At 46.3% G+C, this 15,234-nt stretch overlaps 1 protein-coding gene across 1 annotated transcript in view; it reads right to left on the bottom strand.

Moving 5' to 3' along the window:
- DLG5 (discs large MAGUK scaffold protein 5) overlaps positions 1–15,228 on the bottom strand; it is a 159,202-nt gene extending 143,974 nt beyond the window's left edge. The window contains exon 1 of the mRNA XM_004383168.1: positions 14,879–15,228. Coding sequence (XP_004383225.1) covers positions 14,879–15,182 — 304 coding nt within the window. The 5' untranslated portion in view covers positions 15,183–15,228. The remainder of the gene's footprint in view (positions 1–14,878) is intronic.
- Between the last annotated feature and the right edge of the window lie 6 nt (positions 15,229–15,234).

The following is a 15,234-nucleotide window of genomic DNA, read 5'->3' as shown; positions in this document are numbered from 1 at the left end:
GGAAAGGAGAGGGAGAGAACAGTCTTCCTTAAGTTGAGCTCAATTCTACCTCCAGTATCTTCCACCAATCAGCCTACCTTCAGCCCTTTGGGAGAATCAGGGTATGATTTTTCATGAAAAATCTAGAATACGCAAGTGTAAAAAGACCAAAGTTTATTAATGGTTATGAGGGGCAGGCCTCAGGAGGGAGGAGGAAAGAAAGACTCAATGCTTAGGGGACACTGAGCCTGTAAGGGTGATGGTTGAACAACACGATGAGCATAATAATGTCACTGAACTGTTCATGTGAAGACTGCTGAAATGTCAAATGTTTTGTTACATATATATTTACAATTTAAAAGAGAGAGAACCATTATTTGCCCTGTGTTGATCTGAATAGAGGGGGTCTTCAAAGACCCCTCTAAGCCTCCTTTCCTCCAGAATAAACTCTTGCCAAGGTCTCTTCAGAGCTGACCTCCTCACAGCTTATGGTGATGCCTTCCTTCAAATGTGGGCTCCAGGACCAAAGCATCGTAAAGTGTGTCTGCGCAGCCCAGAGGTGTGTAGGCCTCGTCGTCCCATGGACACTCCAGACTTCTCCAGTAGGCATCTCATTCTTTCACTCCAAGTCAGGCCTGAGCCCTGAGATGCCTCCTGATGCCCAGTCCAGGCAAGGGATTGGCTTTCTACTCAAGGACAATTCACCCCAACAGCTGCAGCAGTAGCAGCCACTGCCCTTGCCAGCAGGGTGCTACATGACTCATATAAATCATCTCAACTCACCAAAGCCCTTAGGAGATCCTACTATCCTCTCTTCTACATATGAGGAAAGAAAGCCCAGGAAAGTTAAGTGACTTGCTGAAGTCAGATAGCTTTAAATGGAAGCACCAAGATTTAAACTCTAATCTGTGGGATCCCCAAGACTGGGATCATGACACTGTGTCTTGTCCTATGCCCTTTCTCTCTGGCTCGAAACCCACCAGTGATGCTTAGGCCGCCTGGGTCATTCATCCATGTCCTCTGTCTTCCCAGAAGTAACACAACACTCTCAGGGCAGAGATCACCATCTTCTCTGCTCCCTACACCAGCCCCACCAAGGGGCTAAGGAAAGACTTCAGGAAGAGTTAACCAGCCCCAGACCTGCAATCGCCAAACAACCAGGACAGGTCTCCCCCGGAAACCTTGACTGTGGACCAAAGCCCAGTCCTGCTTATTCAGTCCCAGAGACTGAAAGAGGTTTAACCATCTCAAAGACAGAATTCATTCCTGTCGACCCACATTTGGGAAACTTAGGCCCGGAGAGGTTACGCACCTTGCCCAAGGTCATACATCTTAAAAATGATGGATACTGGCTCCAAAATGATTATTTCAGCTGGTATCAGGATTTAGAAGAAAGAGAAAATCTAAGGTTTTGGTGTCCCAAGTGAGACAGCTGGAGAAAAAAAAGAAGTAAGGGTATGCGTTGATACTCCAGTTCTGTGCACTGATGCTAAAGTTTCCCAAAAGTGTATTCCTCATAACCATGATGTCGCAAGATGCTCATGAAAAAGGATTTTCTGGTCAAATAAGTTTGGGAAATGCTGCAATAGAGAACCCATCCTAGTGAAGTACCAAAGCACACTGGTCTGTTAGTTCTCCGCAGAGTCCCACAGTGAAGAAAGCTGGGTGGCCTCGTCAAACCAGCACTGCCCAAATTTATTTGACCACAGAGCCCTTTTATCAAGTAAGACCACCAGCATCACACCAATAAGTGTTCAAAGGATGTTTCCTTGGAAAATGCTGATCTAGGTCTTTTGAAAGAAAATCTTCATAGCCAGTTACCCTAGATTAAAGATCAAAAAACCACACCAACCCTGAATGGGGTAAGAAATAATTTACAGTCATGTGTCGCTTAACGTCCACAACACACTCTCTGAAATAGGACGTTATGTGATTTGGATGTTGTATGAACGTGCCTAAATTGTTAGCAATAGCATTCACTGATTTTCCACCTTCATGTTGTTTAATACCTTTTGCTTCACTTCCAGATGGATACTTCTCCTTTGCCTCTTGCTGATGCTATCACTAGCACTGGTTTTGCTGCATTTGGGAGCCATGATGCACTTCACGGCAATATTTTTGAAAGAAAATTAAACAGAGAGATAATGTTACAACACTCAAGCGATGTGTGATTTACAAGACAGGATGCTGCTGCCTACAAGTTGAAGCATACACTGTTATACGGTAAACTATTGGTAAGTAGGGAAGGTTCACACTAAAATAATGATCGAAAGTACAGTACATACATAAGCCAATAACATAGGCGTTTATTATGACTATCAAGACATATGTATTATAGATATATATGTACTATACTACATACATCCGGCAGCACAATCGCTTTGTATACAAGAGACATGAAATACACGTGTCACATGAGGGAAGCTGTTGCGTTCACTACACCCAGTTACGTCCACTACGCCCTGTTCTCCAGTCAGGATTTCTGAACTCTATTATAACCTTATGCGAACACGGACAGGTTTGCAGTCAGATGTTGCCCAAACAGACATTATACGGCACACGACTGTACTTCAAGGCCTTTGAGGTTAAAGACATCAGTACGAGAAACACCAAGGAAATTTGTGAACATCCCTTGGCTACCAGATATGAATGCCACAGTGACTGTGCTGGTTAACAACTTACGGCCTCGTCAGACTCACACGTGACTACTGAAACTAAAATATTTCTTAAGTCCAAAGTGCTTTCCAAAATATGTTCAGAAAAGAAAAAAATAAAAATACAGTGTTTAAATGAAAAAAGGAAAGAAAATGCTGGAACGAAGACTCCATCCCTGAGTTAAGGTCCTGCGGGCAGTATGGATTTCCTTAATTAAAACTCAAAGCAGGTGAGTTATGACCTCTAGCATGAGATGAACACCAAGGTCAACAGCTGACTTGCAATTACCTACTTGAGGTTTCAGAGGGTTGGATCGCCAACATAGGACGCTCCAAACACTTTAGTTTAAAACGTTTCTGCTGCACTTTAGTGGAACTCTGTCTGAAAGAAATCAATGGAAACACACAATTCAGAGACAGACAATTTGTCCCAGGAAAAAAGTGAAAAAAAAAGCTCCAATTTCCCCAGCTTAATCCCATTTAAAATTCTTCTCTGCTCAACATACTCAGCATCCCTACCTCAACAGACGGATACACAGCTCAGCCCCCTCATTCTATGCCTGCTGCCTCTGTGGGTCACATCTCCCAGGGTTACAGGGAACTCCTGAAGAGCCCTCCACTCCCCACTCACTGGCCTGCAGAAGGTACAGATGGTTGGAAGTGGGTAAGACAAAAAACTAAAACGAAATATTTCTCCTACTCTGCTTACTTCTTGAAGAAATAGAAAAACAGAGCATCAAAAATCACTCAACACTAATGTGACATCGGATAACAGTAATCTTGGTGTAGAGCTGGAAGGGGCCCCAGAAATCCAGTCGAACCCAATTGCCATGCTTCTTTGGACCAGATGTCACCTTGGAAACACTGAGACCCCCACAGGACTGAGCAAGTCCCCAGTCAATGCTAAACCTCTTCTGTTTTCACTGTGGAACTGAAAAAACCCAAGCCTCAGTTAATTTAGAGCTTGTCCAAGGTCACCGAGACCCCCAGCCAGGGCTCTTTTGAGGACACCAAGCTGACATTCAAATTCTAAGTGTAAAAAGGAAAAGCGTCTCCAAACCTACAACAGGCAATGTGGGTGCTCCACATGGCTTCTGGCACCCAGCCTCACATTGCTGGTAACCTGATGTGTGACCTTGGAGAATTTAGACACCAGTGTCACACCACCTGCTTCCATCACAGACATACTGTGGGTGGTGACATCCGTGTGTGCATCTGGGACTTACTCAAGCCTTCCTCCTCTCCCACAGCCTTCTGCCACTGTTAAGTCACCACGCATATTTCTGAGGAGGATCTGGACACACAACTCATTGTACACACAGATGACTATCGATCCATTCAACCAATATTTATCAAACATCTACCTTGGGCCAGGTGCTATTCTAGGCATTAAGAACATAGCAGCAAATTTGGCAGACAAAAATCTCAGAGATTATATTCTACTCTTACTGATCTACAGCCACAGTGAGCACAACACCTGACGTCTGACATCTACTCAGAACAGTTTATAAGAAGCACTTACATATTATGATCTTCACAATAACCCTCTGAGATATTAGGAGAATCCAAGTGCTCTGGTTTCAAGGCCATGTTCTTTCCAGTCTATTCCTGCCACCTTTATGCTGAGCTGTTAACCACACTGACAAACACTCCTCCTTTTTTCTTACAACTGATTGTCAAACAGCCTAGTGAAGTAGTTACAGGCATACCTCAGAGATACTGCAGGTTCAGCTCCAGACCACTGCAATAAAGCGAATATTGCAACAAAGTAAGTCACACAAATTTTTTGGTTTCCCAGTGCATATAAAAGTTATGTTTATACTACACTGTAGTATATTAATTATGCAATAGCATTACGTCTAAACAAAACAATGTACAACAATACTGGGGAAGCCAGCATAACTTGTCCAAGGCAAGGTCATGGAAGCTCCATAGACACATCCAAACTCCCTAAGGGACCACATTACTGGGCTGAGGGCTCTGGGGACCATGGTTTCAGGGAACATCTAGCTCAACTGGCATAACAGTTTATAAAGAAAATGTCCTACATTCTACTTTGGTGAGTAGCGTCTGGGGTCTTAAAAGCTTGTGAGCGGCCATCTAAGATACTCCACTGGTCTCACCTCGTCTGGAGCAAGGGAGAAAGAAGAAAACAAGATACAGGGAAAGATTAGTCCAAAGGACTAATGGGCCACAACTACCACAACCTCCACCAGACTGAGTCCAGCACAACTAGATGGTGCCCGGCTACCACCACTGACTGCTCTGACAGGGATCACAACAGAGGGTACTGGACAGAGCTAGAGAAAAATGTAGAACAAAATTCTAACTCACAAAAAAGAAAAAAAAAAACACCAAACTTACTGGCCTGACAGAGATTGGAGAAACCCCGAGAGTATGACCCCCAGACACCCTTATAGCTCAGTAATGAAGTCACTCCTGAGGTTCACCCTCCAGCCAAAGATTAGACGGCCCATAAAACAAAATGAGACTAAATGGGCACACCAGCCCATGGGCAAGAAGGCAGGGGAGAGGAAAGCTGGTAATGAGGAACCCAAGATCAAGAAGGGAGAGTGTTGACATGTCATGGAGGGGCAACCAATGTCATAAACAGTATGTGTATTAATTGTTTAATGAGAAACTTCTTTTCTCTGTAAACCTTCATCTAAAGTACAATAAAAAAAATTTTTTAAACATACATACCTTAATTAAAAAATACTTTATGACTCGCTGAAAGCTCAGATGATGGTCAGCATTTTTTAACAATAATCTTTTTGCTGGTGAAGGGTCTTGCCTGGATGTTGATGGCTGCTGACTGACCAGGGTGGTGTTTGCTGAAGGCTGGGGTGGCTGTGGAAATTTCTTAAAATAAGACAATGAAGTTTGCTTCATCGATTGACTCTTCCTTTCACAAAAGATTTCTTTGTAGCATGTGATGGTGTTTGATAGCATCTTACCCACAGTAGAACTTCTTTTAAAACTGCAGTCAGTCCTCTCAAACCCTGCCACTGCTTTATCAACTAAGTTTATGTAATATTCTAAATCCTTTGTTGTCATTTCAACAGTGTTCACAGCGTCTTCACCAGGAGTAGAATTCCATCTCAAGAAACCACTTTCTTTGCTTATCTACAAGAAGCAACTCCTCATCCATTAAAGTTTTATCATAAGATTGCAGCAATTCAGTCACATCTTCAGGCTCCACTTTTAGTTCTCTTGCTACTTCCACCACATCTGCAGTTATTTCCTGCACTGAAGTCTTGAACCCCTTAAAGTCATCCATGAGGGTTGGAATCAACTTCTTCCAAACTCCTATTAATGCTGATATTTTGACCCCCTCCCATGAATCATGAATGTTCTTAATGGCATCTAGAATGGTGAATCGTTTCCATCAGAGGAATCACTATCTATGGCAGCTACAGCCTTGTAAAATGTATTTTTAAATAATAGAAAGTTGAAATTACTTCTTGATCCATAGGCTGCAGAATGGATGTTGTGTTAGCAGGCACGAAAACAACATTAATCTCCTTGTACATCCCCATCAGAGCTCTTAGGTGACCAGGTGCCTTGTCAATGAGCAGTAATATTTTGAAAGGAATCTTTTTTCTTCTAAGCAGTAGGTCTTAACAGTGGGTTTAAAATATTCAATAAACCATGTTATAAACATATGTGCTGTCATCCAGGCTTTGTTCCATTTATAGACCACAGGCAGAGCAGATTTAGCATATTTCTAAAGGGCCCTAGGATTTTCGGAATGGTAAATCAGCATTGGCTTCAACTTAAAGACACCAGATGCATTAGCCCCTAACAAGAGAGTCAGCCTGTCCTTTGAAGCTTTGAAGGCACGCATTGACTTCTCTCTAGCTATGAAAGTCCTAGATGGCATCTTCTTCCATATAAGGCTGTTTGTTTCATCTACACTGAAAACCTGTTGTTTAGTGTAGCCGCCTTCATCAATTATCTTAGCTAGATCTTCTGGATAACTTGCTGCAGCTTCTACATCAGCACTTGTTGCTTCACCTTGCACTTTTATGTTATGGAGATGGCTTCTTTCCTTAAACCTCATGAACCAACCTCTGCTAGCTTCAAACTTTTCTTCTGCAGCTTCCTCACCTTTCTCAGCCTTCAGAGAACTGAAGAGAGGTAGGGCCTTGCTCTGGATTAGGCTTTGGCTTAAGGGAATGTTGTGTCTGCTTTGATCTTCTATCCAGACCACTAAAACCTTCTTATCATTCATGTGCTCAGTGGAGTAGCACTTTGAATTTCCTTCAAGAAACTTTTCCTTTGCATTCACAACTTGGTTAACTGTTTGGTGCAAGAGGCCTAGCTTTTGGCCTATCTCAGCTTTCAACATACCTTCCTCACTAAGCTTAAGCGTTTCTAGCTTTTGACATGTGGCTGTTCCTTTCACTTGAACACTTAGAGGCCACTGTAGGGTTAACTGGCCTAATTTCAATACTGTCGTGTCTCAGAGAATAGGGAGGCCCAAGGAAAGGGAGACAGACAGCAGAACGGCCGTGCGGTGGAGCAGTCAGAACACACATAACATTTATTGATTAAGTTAACAATCTTACAAGAACTTGGGCAGTTTGTGGTGCCCCAAAACAATTACAATAGTAACATCACAGATCACCATAACAGATATAATGATAATGAAAATGTGTGAAGTATTGTGAGAATTACCAAAATGTAACACAGGGACATGAAGTGAGCACATGTTATCGGAAAAATGGCACCGATAGAATTGCTTCATGCAGGGTTGCCACAAACCTTCAATTTGTAAAAAATGCATTATCTGCAGAGCACAATAAAGTGAAGTGTAATACAACAAGGTGTGCCTGTAACTGTTTTGTAGAGTAAGAGACAAACTCAGAAAGGCTAACTGCCTTGCCCTAGGTCTAAAATCTTGTAAGGCCTGAACACCACTGCCTCCCCAACCTCTCCACCCCAGTGATGACCTCATTTGCTGATTGTGTCATCACATAAAGATGGGACCACATGCAATGGACATTCATCTGCCGTCTTTGCCTGCTCAGTATCCCTCCTGCTTTTCTTCTTTTGGAGAACTGCTTCTGCCCCACTTGAAAACTCCATGCATGCATCAATTGGTCCCAACCCACCTGGAGTAAAGGAGCATGAAGAACACCAAAGACACAAAGAAAATATTAGCACAAAAGACAGAAAGGGCCACATAAACCAGAGACTCCATCAGCCTGAGACCAGAAGAACTACTTGGTGCCTGGCTACCACCAATGACCGCCCTGACAGGGAACACAACAGAGAGTCCCTGACGGAGCAGGAGAAAAGTAGGGTGCAGAACTCGAATTCTAGTAAAACACCAGACTTAATCGTCTGACTGAGACTAGAGGGATCCCAGAAGACATGGCTCCCGGACTCTGTTAGCCCAAAACTAAAATCATTCCCGAAGCCAACTCTTCAGACAAAGATTAGACTGAACTATAACTATAAAATGATACTCATGAAGAGTGTGCTTAGCTCAAGTAGATATATGAGACTAAATGGGCAGCTCCTGTCCAGAGGTGAGATAAGAAGGCAGAAAGGGACAGGAGCTGGTTGAATGGACTTGGGAAATCCGGGGTGGAAAGGAGGAGTGTGCTGTCACATTATAGGGAGAGCACCTAGGGTCACATAAAAATGTGTGTATAAATTTTTGTATGAGAAACTAACTTGAGCTGTAAACTTTCACTTAAAGCACAATAAAAGAAATAAAAGAAAAATCCATGCAGTACTGGCACAGGCTGCCCATCACAGCATCCTATTACCCCACCCTAATGGTTGGTTCCACTGCAAAAAGCTTGCCACAGTGACTGGGCCTCAGGTGGACACATGACCCTAGCCAGGCCAATCAGAATCCCCCCCAGGAGACTTCTCTGCCTGGAGTGGATGGGATAGAGCTCCCTTTCTTCTGGGGTCAGGGACTGTGAAGATGAAAGCCCAGATCTCAGAGCATGAGGACATGTTCCAGGCCCATGGGAAAAGCCTGTAGCATTCAGGGGTCAGCCATCCCAAATGTAACATAAGGCAATAAATCTTTCTACCTTAGCCAGTTAGAGCTAAGTTTCTGTCACTAAGAATGAAGGTGCCCTGAATGAATACCAAAACCCAAACCAAACCAGCTGCCATCAAGTCGACTCCGACTCATGGTGACCCCATGTATGTCACAGTAGAACTGCGCTCTGTAGGGTTTTCAGTGGCTGATTTCTCAGTAGATCACCAGGCCTTTCTTCTGAGAAGCCTCTGGGTGGACTCAAACCTCCAACCTTTCAGTTAGCAACCAAGTGCTTTAACCATTTGTACAACCAGGAACTTCTGAAAGAATACAAGAAAGGCTAAATAAAATCCGCCCTTAGCTCAGAAACCTCTTCGCAGCCATTACTGTCAAGTTTCTCCACTGATTCCTCTCAAATGGCACAGTTAAAAGAACCAAAAGAAAAACTACAATGGTGGGACCTTCCATCCCTTCCCCTGCTGACCCTCTGGGATAAAGAAAAGGTGGCTTGTACCCAAAGAGAATAAGGAGAGAATAAGAGGCCCAGGTAACCTCTAAAACCAAACTCACTGCCACTGAGTCAATTCTGACTCACAACAACCCTGTAGGACAGAGCAGAACTGCCCCATAGGGTTTCCAAGGAGCAGATGGTAGATTCGAACTGCCAACCTTTTGGTTAGCAGTCCTGCTCTTAACCACTGAGCCACAAAGGCTCCCAGGTAACTTCTACTGAATAATAAATAACCCACACCTGACAGCAGCCAGCTGCACTCATCTCGCTGAAAAAGCCTGGCAGGTTTATTTCTTTAAAAAAATAATTTTCCAACTTTAACTTCCAACAGGTACACAGTGCTTAAATTCCAAGTAACAGCCAAGCCCCTCCCTTGGCACAGCCTTTGCGGTCCTCCAGTTTACCTCTGCAATCCCACCTCCCTTCCAGCTAGAGTCAAAGCAAATCCCCTGCTCTACTCAAGCTGGTCTAATGACTGCACCCCGAAAGCACACTGCTCCCCTCCACCACTCGGCCTCGGCTCTGGCTGTGCCTAGGGCCTAAAACGTTTTCCCTTTCCCTCTGCGCATTCAGCTCTCCCCTTCAACACCCGGCTCAAGTCCCAGGGCCTCCACGAGCCTTCCTCAGCTTCCAACAGATGCTGCTGTCTCCATTATCTTAACTATGGTAGGGCCAGGTCAGCCAGCTAGCTAGGAAAGCAGAGAGGAGGCCCAGACAAGGGGAGAGGGCAAGAAAGGGAGAGGTGAAAAGGAAATATTCAGCTCTGAACACACAAGGAGGGATGTCCAGTGAGCTGTCACTGAGTTCTGCCGTTCTGCCTTTCTGCCTCAGAAGGGAGGCCTGGGACGAAATGGTTTGGGGTGCCCTCCACGTTTAAGCAGTAATTAGAGCCAGCGGGGATGGATGGGAAAGTATATAGTATACCAAACCAAACCCACTGCCATTGAGTTGATTCCAACTCATAGTGACCGTGTAGGACAGATTAGGACTGCCCCATAGAGTTTCTAAGACTGTATATCTTTACAGAAGCAGACTGCCACATCTTTCTCCTGCAGAGTGGCTGGTGGGTTTGAACCACTGACCTTTCAGTTAGCAGCCAAGCACTTAACCACTGTGCCACTAGGGTTGCTTATGAAGCATACAGAGTTTTTAAAACAAGAAAAAGGCCTGATTTCATCTATACCACTCAACTGATCCACCTCATAATGGTACCCTCTCCTGAGCGTCCCATTCCCCCCACTAGGTGGCCAGCTGGGGACTGGAATTACATCTTACACACTTCTGTCTCCATCACCACCCCAGCCCCATCCAGGTCAAGCCCAGGACCAGGCACTCAGGTCCCCTCCCAATCACATGCTGCCCTCCCAGTGACTCTGAGGCAGGCAGCCAAACACCCTTAGCCCCATCTTACAGATGACAGCACTGAGGCTCACGCCAGGAAGGGGCCTCTGCTCCAGGGGCAGGCAGTTAAGATCTTCAAGTGAGAAAACCCAGATGTTATTAATGGAATCAAAGAGAAAAAACAAAAGGCAGCATGGGTTCTGGTGCCACAGAAGATTCTGGTACAACTGTGCAAAAAACTCTAGCCTTAAGCCAAGAGCAGTTCTCTCCTTTCCCTACTGCCAGCTGGGGCAAAGGCGAGCACTTCTCCTCTACAGATGCACGTATCAGGACAAGGAGAGGCTACATAATTCCAGAGTTCCCAATGTCAGGAGATGACCTGAAATTGTAGCGGGAGGGTCTACCAGTTAACAGAACAAATCGCCCCAGACAAGGAATCAGTAGCGCTAGGCTTGGCCCCAGGTTTAAGCCTCAACTCTGGTATCTTTCTGCCCCTGACAGCTGATAGGACCTCCCATCTTTCAGACAGGGGCCCAGAACCCAATGTAATGCTGCTACTGAACAGCACTCATCTCGCTAACTGTCATAGATTGAATTGTGTCCTCCAAAACTATGTGAATCAACTTGGCTAGGCCATGATTCCCAGTATTGTGTGATTGTCCACCATTTTGTCATCTGATGTGATTGTCCTGTGTGTGTAAATTCTTTCTCTATGATGTTGATCAGATGGGAATCAGTGGCAGTTATGTTAATGAGGCGGGACTAATCTACAAGATTAGACTGTGTTTTAAGCCAATCTGTTTTGAAATATAAAAGAAATGAGCAGAGAGACAGGCGGACCTCATACCACCAAGAAACAAGAGCCAGAATAGCGCGTCCTTTGGACTGAGGTTCCTGCGCTGAGAAGCTCCTCGACGAGGGGAAGATGGGTGACAAGGACCTTCCTCCAGAGCTGACAGAGAGAGAAAGACTTCCCCTGGAGGTGACGCCCTGAATTCGGACTTTTAGCCTACTAGACCGTGAGAGAACAAACTTCTCTTTGTTAAAGCCATCCACTTGTGTTATTTCTGTTATAGCAGGACTACATAACTAGGACACTAACCAAAAAACAAACCCATTGCCGTAGAGTTGATTCCAACTCATGCTGACTCCATGTGTTACAGAATAGAACTGAGCTCCACAGGCTAATCTTGGCTATAATCTTTACAGAAACAGATCACCAGGCCTTTCTTCCATGTTGCTACTGGGTGGTTCTGAACTGCCTACCTTTCAGTTAGTATTCAAGCACAAACCATGTGCGCCACCCAGGGACCCAGCTCATCTCACTAGAGTTGCCAGAAGAATTAAGAGAGATATGAAAGTGCATCAGAAGATACAAAATGCTGAGCAGCAACATAGTATCAATCATGGAATAGGAGTCCCCACCCACTCACCCCCAAAATAAACAACACTGATCTTTCTCACTCATTCTACACCCCCAGTGGCTGAGCATGGTAGGCTATAAATGTCTGGGGATCTTACTGAGCAAGAACTGCCCAAATGGGTTTGGTTTGCCCACCTGCCCGGCACCTAGACCACATGCTCTCCCCAGTTTCCTTCTGGTTCCGGGCTCCATGGGCAGACTGCCAGCCATCCTTGGCCTGGAACGCCATGGACTCCCACAAGAAATAAGTACAAGCCAGGGGGCTGGGCACTGGGGTCCAGGGGTCCACACAGGTATAGAATCCACCAAGGGAGACCCTAACTGGGTAACAGCGCCTCCTCCAACAAAGCAGGATGGTAAGACAGGGGCCTCCTCTTACACTATGGATCCTGGGGAAGCAAGCTGCTTCTTCCCTCCAGATCCCACAAGGGTCTTACACTGAGGCCAACCTGCACTAAGAGATGTCGACCCATGTACAGAGTGGACATCACTGGGGAGAGGAAGGAGGCAGACCGCAGGACTGGGTCTCCCTGATTGGCTCTTCGGCACCAGGCAGGAGCCTCCAATCCCTTCAACCAGAGCAGCTCGTTAATGCACTGAGTTTTCACCCAAAAGAAGAGTTTCCTGGCTAAAGGGGAAAAAAAGTCAGCAAACCACTGCACAATAATTCAACCTTTACAAGAACCCAGCACTCTACTGTTTACCTTCACACACATCATCCCTCTCCCTCAGAACCTCTAGTGGCATCTTGACACATTAAATACTATCCTATTTTTTTTTCTAATGTTATTGACTAAAATCGACTTAACTTCACCTTGAAAATTATTTTTCTGAGGATTTCATAACCCTCTGTGAAGCCACAAAACTCTGCACTGAGGTAAAACCAGGATCTGAAATCACTGCCCTAGGGGGTAAAATCCAAACCCTATTCCATCCTTTTCTTAAAGGTCAGGGCTAGTTTCTAGAACTTCAGCCCAGTGAGACCCCACTTTCCCACCAGGCATGGAAAGGTGGGTCCTAATTAATGGCAATTCATCCACTGATTGGAGAGATTAAAGCTAGTGCCAGTCCATTATACACATCCCAACGAGGACTTCTAGTCTGCACTCTAACTTCTAGTCTTCCTCTGAAAGCCTTCTGGAAACAGGTCTCTGATAAACTTCCTCCATCAAAAATAGACAGATACACAGAATGATAGCTAGAATGAACCAAAAAACCCACTGCCATCAAGTCAGCTCCATTCATGGCAATCCCATGTGCTAGAGTCTGATCCATAGGGTTTTCTTGGCTGTAATCTGAACGAAAACAGATCACCAGGTCTTTCTCCCATGGCATGGCTGGATGGGTTCGAACTGCCAACCTTTAGGTTAGTAACTGAGCACAAACTGCGCCACCCAGGGGCTACAGATAGGAGCAGTTAAAAAGAAAAAATTAGCTTGATGAAGTCTTCCTCTGTCCTCTCCCCACAGCCACATCTGACAGTCCCTTCTTAGCATCTTCCAAAGCACCATTCCAGGAGAGGACTGGGTTTGCCCAGCAACCAGAAACAACCACAGTCAAGCAGGCAGAATGCAGGTGGGAGAGACAAAGATACAAGTGTCAAAAGCCCAAAGTTGAGACGGAAGGGCCACCAACGAAACGACCTGCTGTGTGGCCAACAGAGTTTAATCTCTCTGCATGTCCATTTCCTTCAGCTATAAAAAGTGAGGTTGGGATGGCCAATATACATCAGAGCTGTTACAAGGAACAGCTTATAAAATTATCCCCTTAATAAGTGAGGCTTTTAACAGCCAAATAAACGGGTCCGATCAGCCTTTTGCCTACAGGTGCTAAGGGCAATTTCTCAGCCCTCTTGGTTCACTCTTAAAACTGGGACAAGACCTAGAAAAGGTGGCACTCACTGTTCCCTGATTCCAAACATATTAAATAAAACAAGAAGTCATCATTCAAAACTCCTGGTGCCCAATACCAGCATATTAACAACTCTGAGCCAGAGTATTCTTTTTGGCAAAGTAGGAAAAACAGAGTTCACAGGGCGGTAACAACAAATAAACAAATGACAAATAAAGCAGAGTGCCTGCCACACAGTAAGTGCCTAATAAATGCTACTTCTCTCTCTTCTTTGTTTAGGAGGCTGGCTACACACCCCCCAACCAGGCCAGGCCAAGCCTACCACTTGCCACAAACACCCAGCAACCCACCGACCCCCCCACACACACTCCCTCACAAATGCCAGACACTCTCAAATCAGTCACCCTGAAGACCAAGGGCACAGGGGCCCCAAAAGGCACCACCAAGGGAACTAGCCCACCAGCCTTTCCTCCTCAGGCAGCTCAGTCCCGTCCGGGAGAGAACTGAGCCGCAGCAGCCACTACGAGGATTTTCCCATGGTGCAATGCAACTTCCCCAACTTTTCCCGGCCCACAGAAACCTAGCAGGCATTGTGCATAATCAACCACAGCTCAGGGGAGAGCAAGAGAGCTGAGACAACCAGAAAGTGAAAAGGAACAAATGATCCTGACACGGGGCGGCAGGGCTCAAAATTTAGGAGCACCTGTCCTAGCCCGGGTTCCCCAAGGCTTCTAGATTTGATTAAAGGCTAGCACAGGCCCCCAAGGGACTAGCGGATGGTGAAAAGATTAGAAAAGAGGCTGACAGACATCCCTCTGAGGTCCTCCGGTGGCTGGATATGGTGGCCTCCGTCGGACCTGCTTCTGCGGCACCTAGGAGATTCAAGACCTTCTGTGGAGGGCATTGTTCACAGCGAATGGCGGGACTGGGCCAGGTGTGCATCAGGGATCCACGTATCGCCCCCTCCCGCAGAAGGGATAAGGCGGGAAGGTTCTATCCGAGGCCAGCGCCAGGTAGATTAGTGGCTCTCGAGAGTTCCCACTTGGAAAGCTAGGAAGAGAAGTCGTGGAAGGCAAGTGCGAGAGGCCGGGAGGCGGGGATATGACACTCACCCGCGCCCTCGGCTGGCTGCGGCGGCCCGACGACGCCGTTCAGATAGAGAATGGGCAGCAGGTGAGGCTGCGTCTTCTCCAGCGCCGCCCGCAGGTCCTGGAAGTGGTCCCGCTCCTTGGCCAGGAGCAGCTTGAGCAGCAGCTCCGCCTTGGTGCCTCCCGCCTCCTCGTCCAGCTGCCGCCGCTCGCCGGGGCTCAGCGCTCCCGCGGCCTCCAGCAGCCCGAGCACGGCTTCCACCTCCGTCATGGCCTGGGCCAGGCTCTGCTGACACTGGGCGAGCAGCTCCCGGCGCTGGGGCTCCATGGTGGCGGGCCGCCCCGCCCCTCCGGACGGGCTGCCGGGTTCCCGAGGCCGG

Source organism: Trichechus manatus, unplaced genomic scaffold (genome assembly GCF_000243295.1).
Source record: "Trichechus manatus latirostris isolate Lorelei unplaced genomic scaffold, TriManLat1.0 scaffold00106, whole genome shotgun sequence".
NCBI lineage: Eukaryota > Metazoa > Chordata > Mammalia > Sirenia > Trichechidae > Trichechus > Trichechus manatus.
This window is presented reverse-complemented; position numbering and strand designations above follow the sequence as displayed.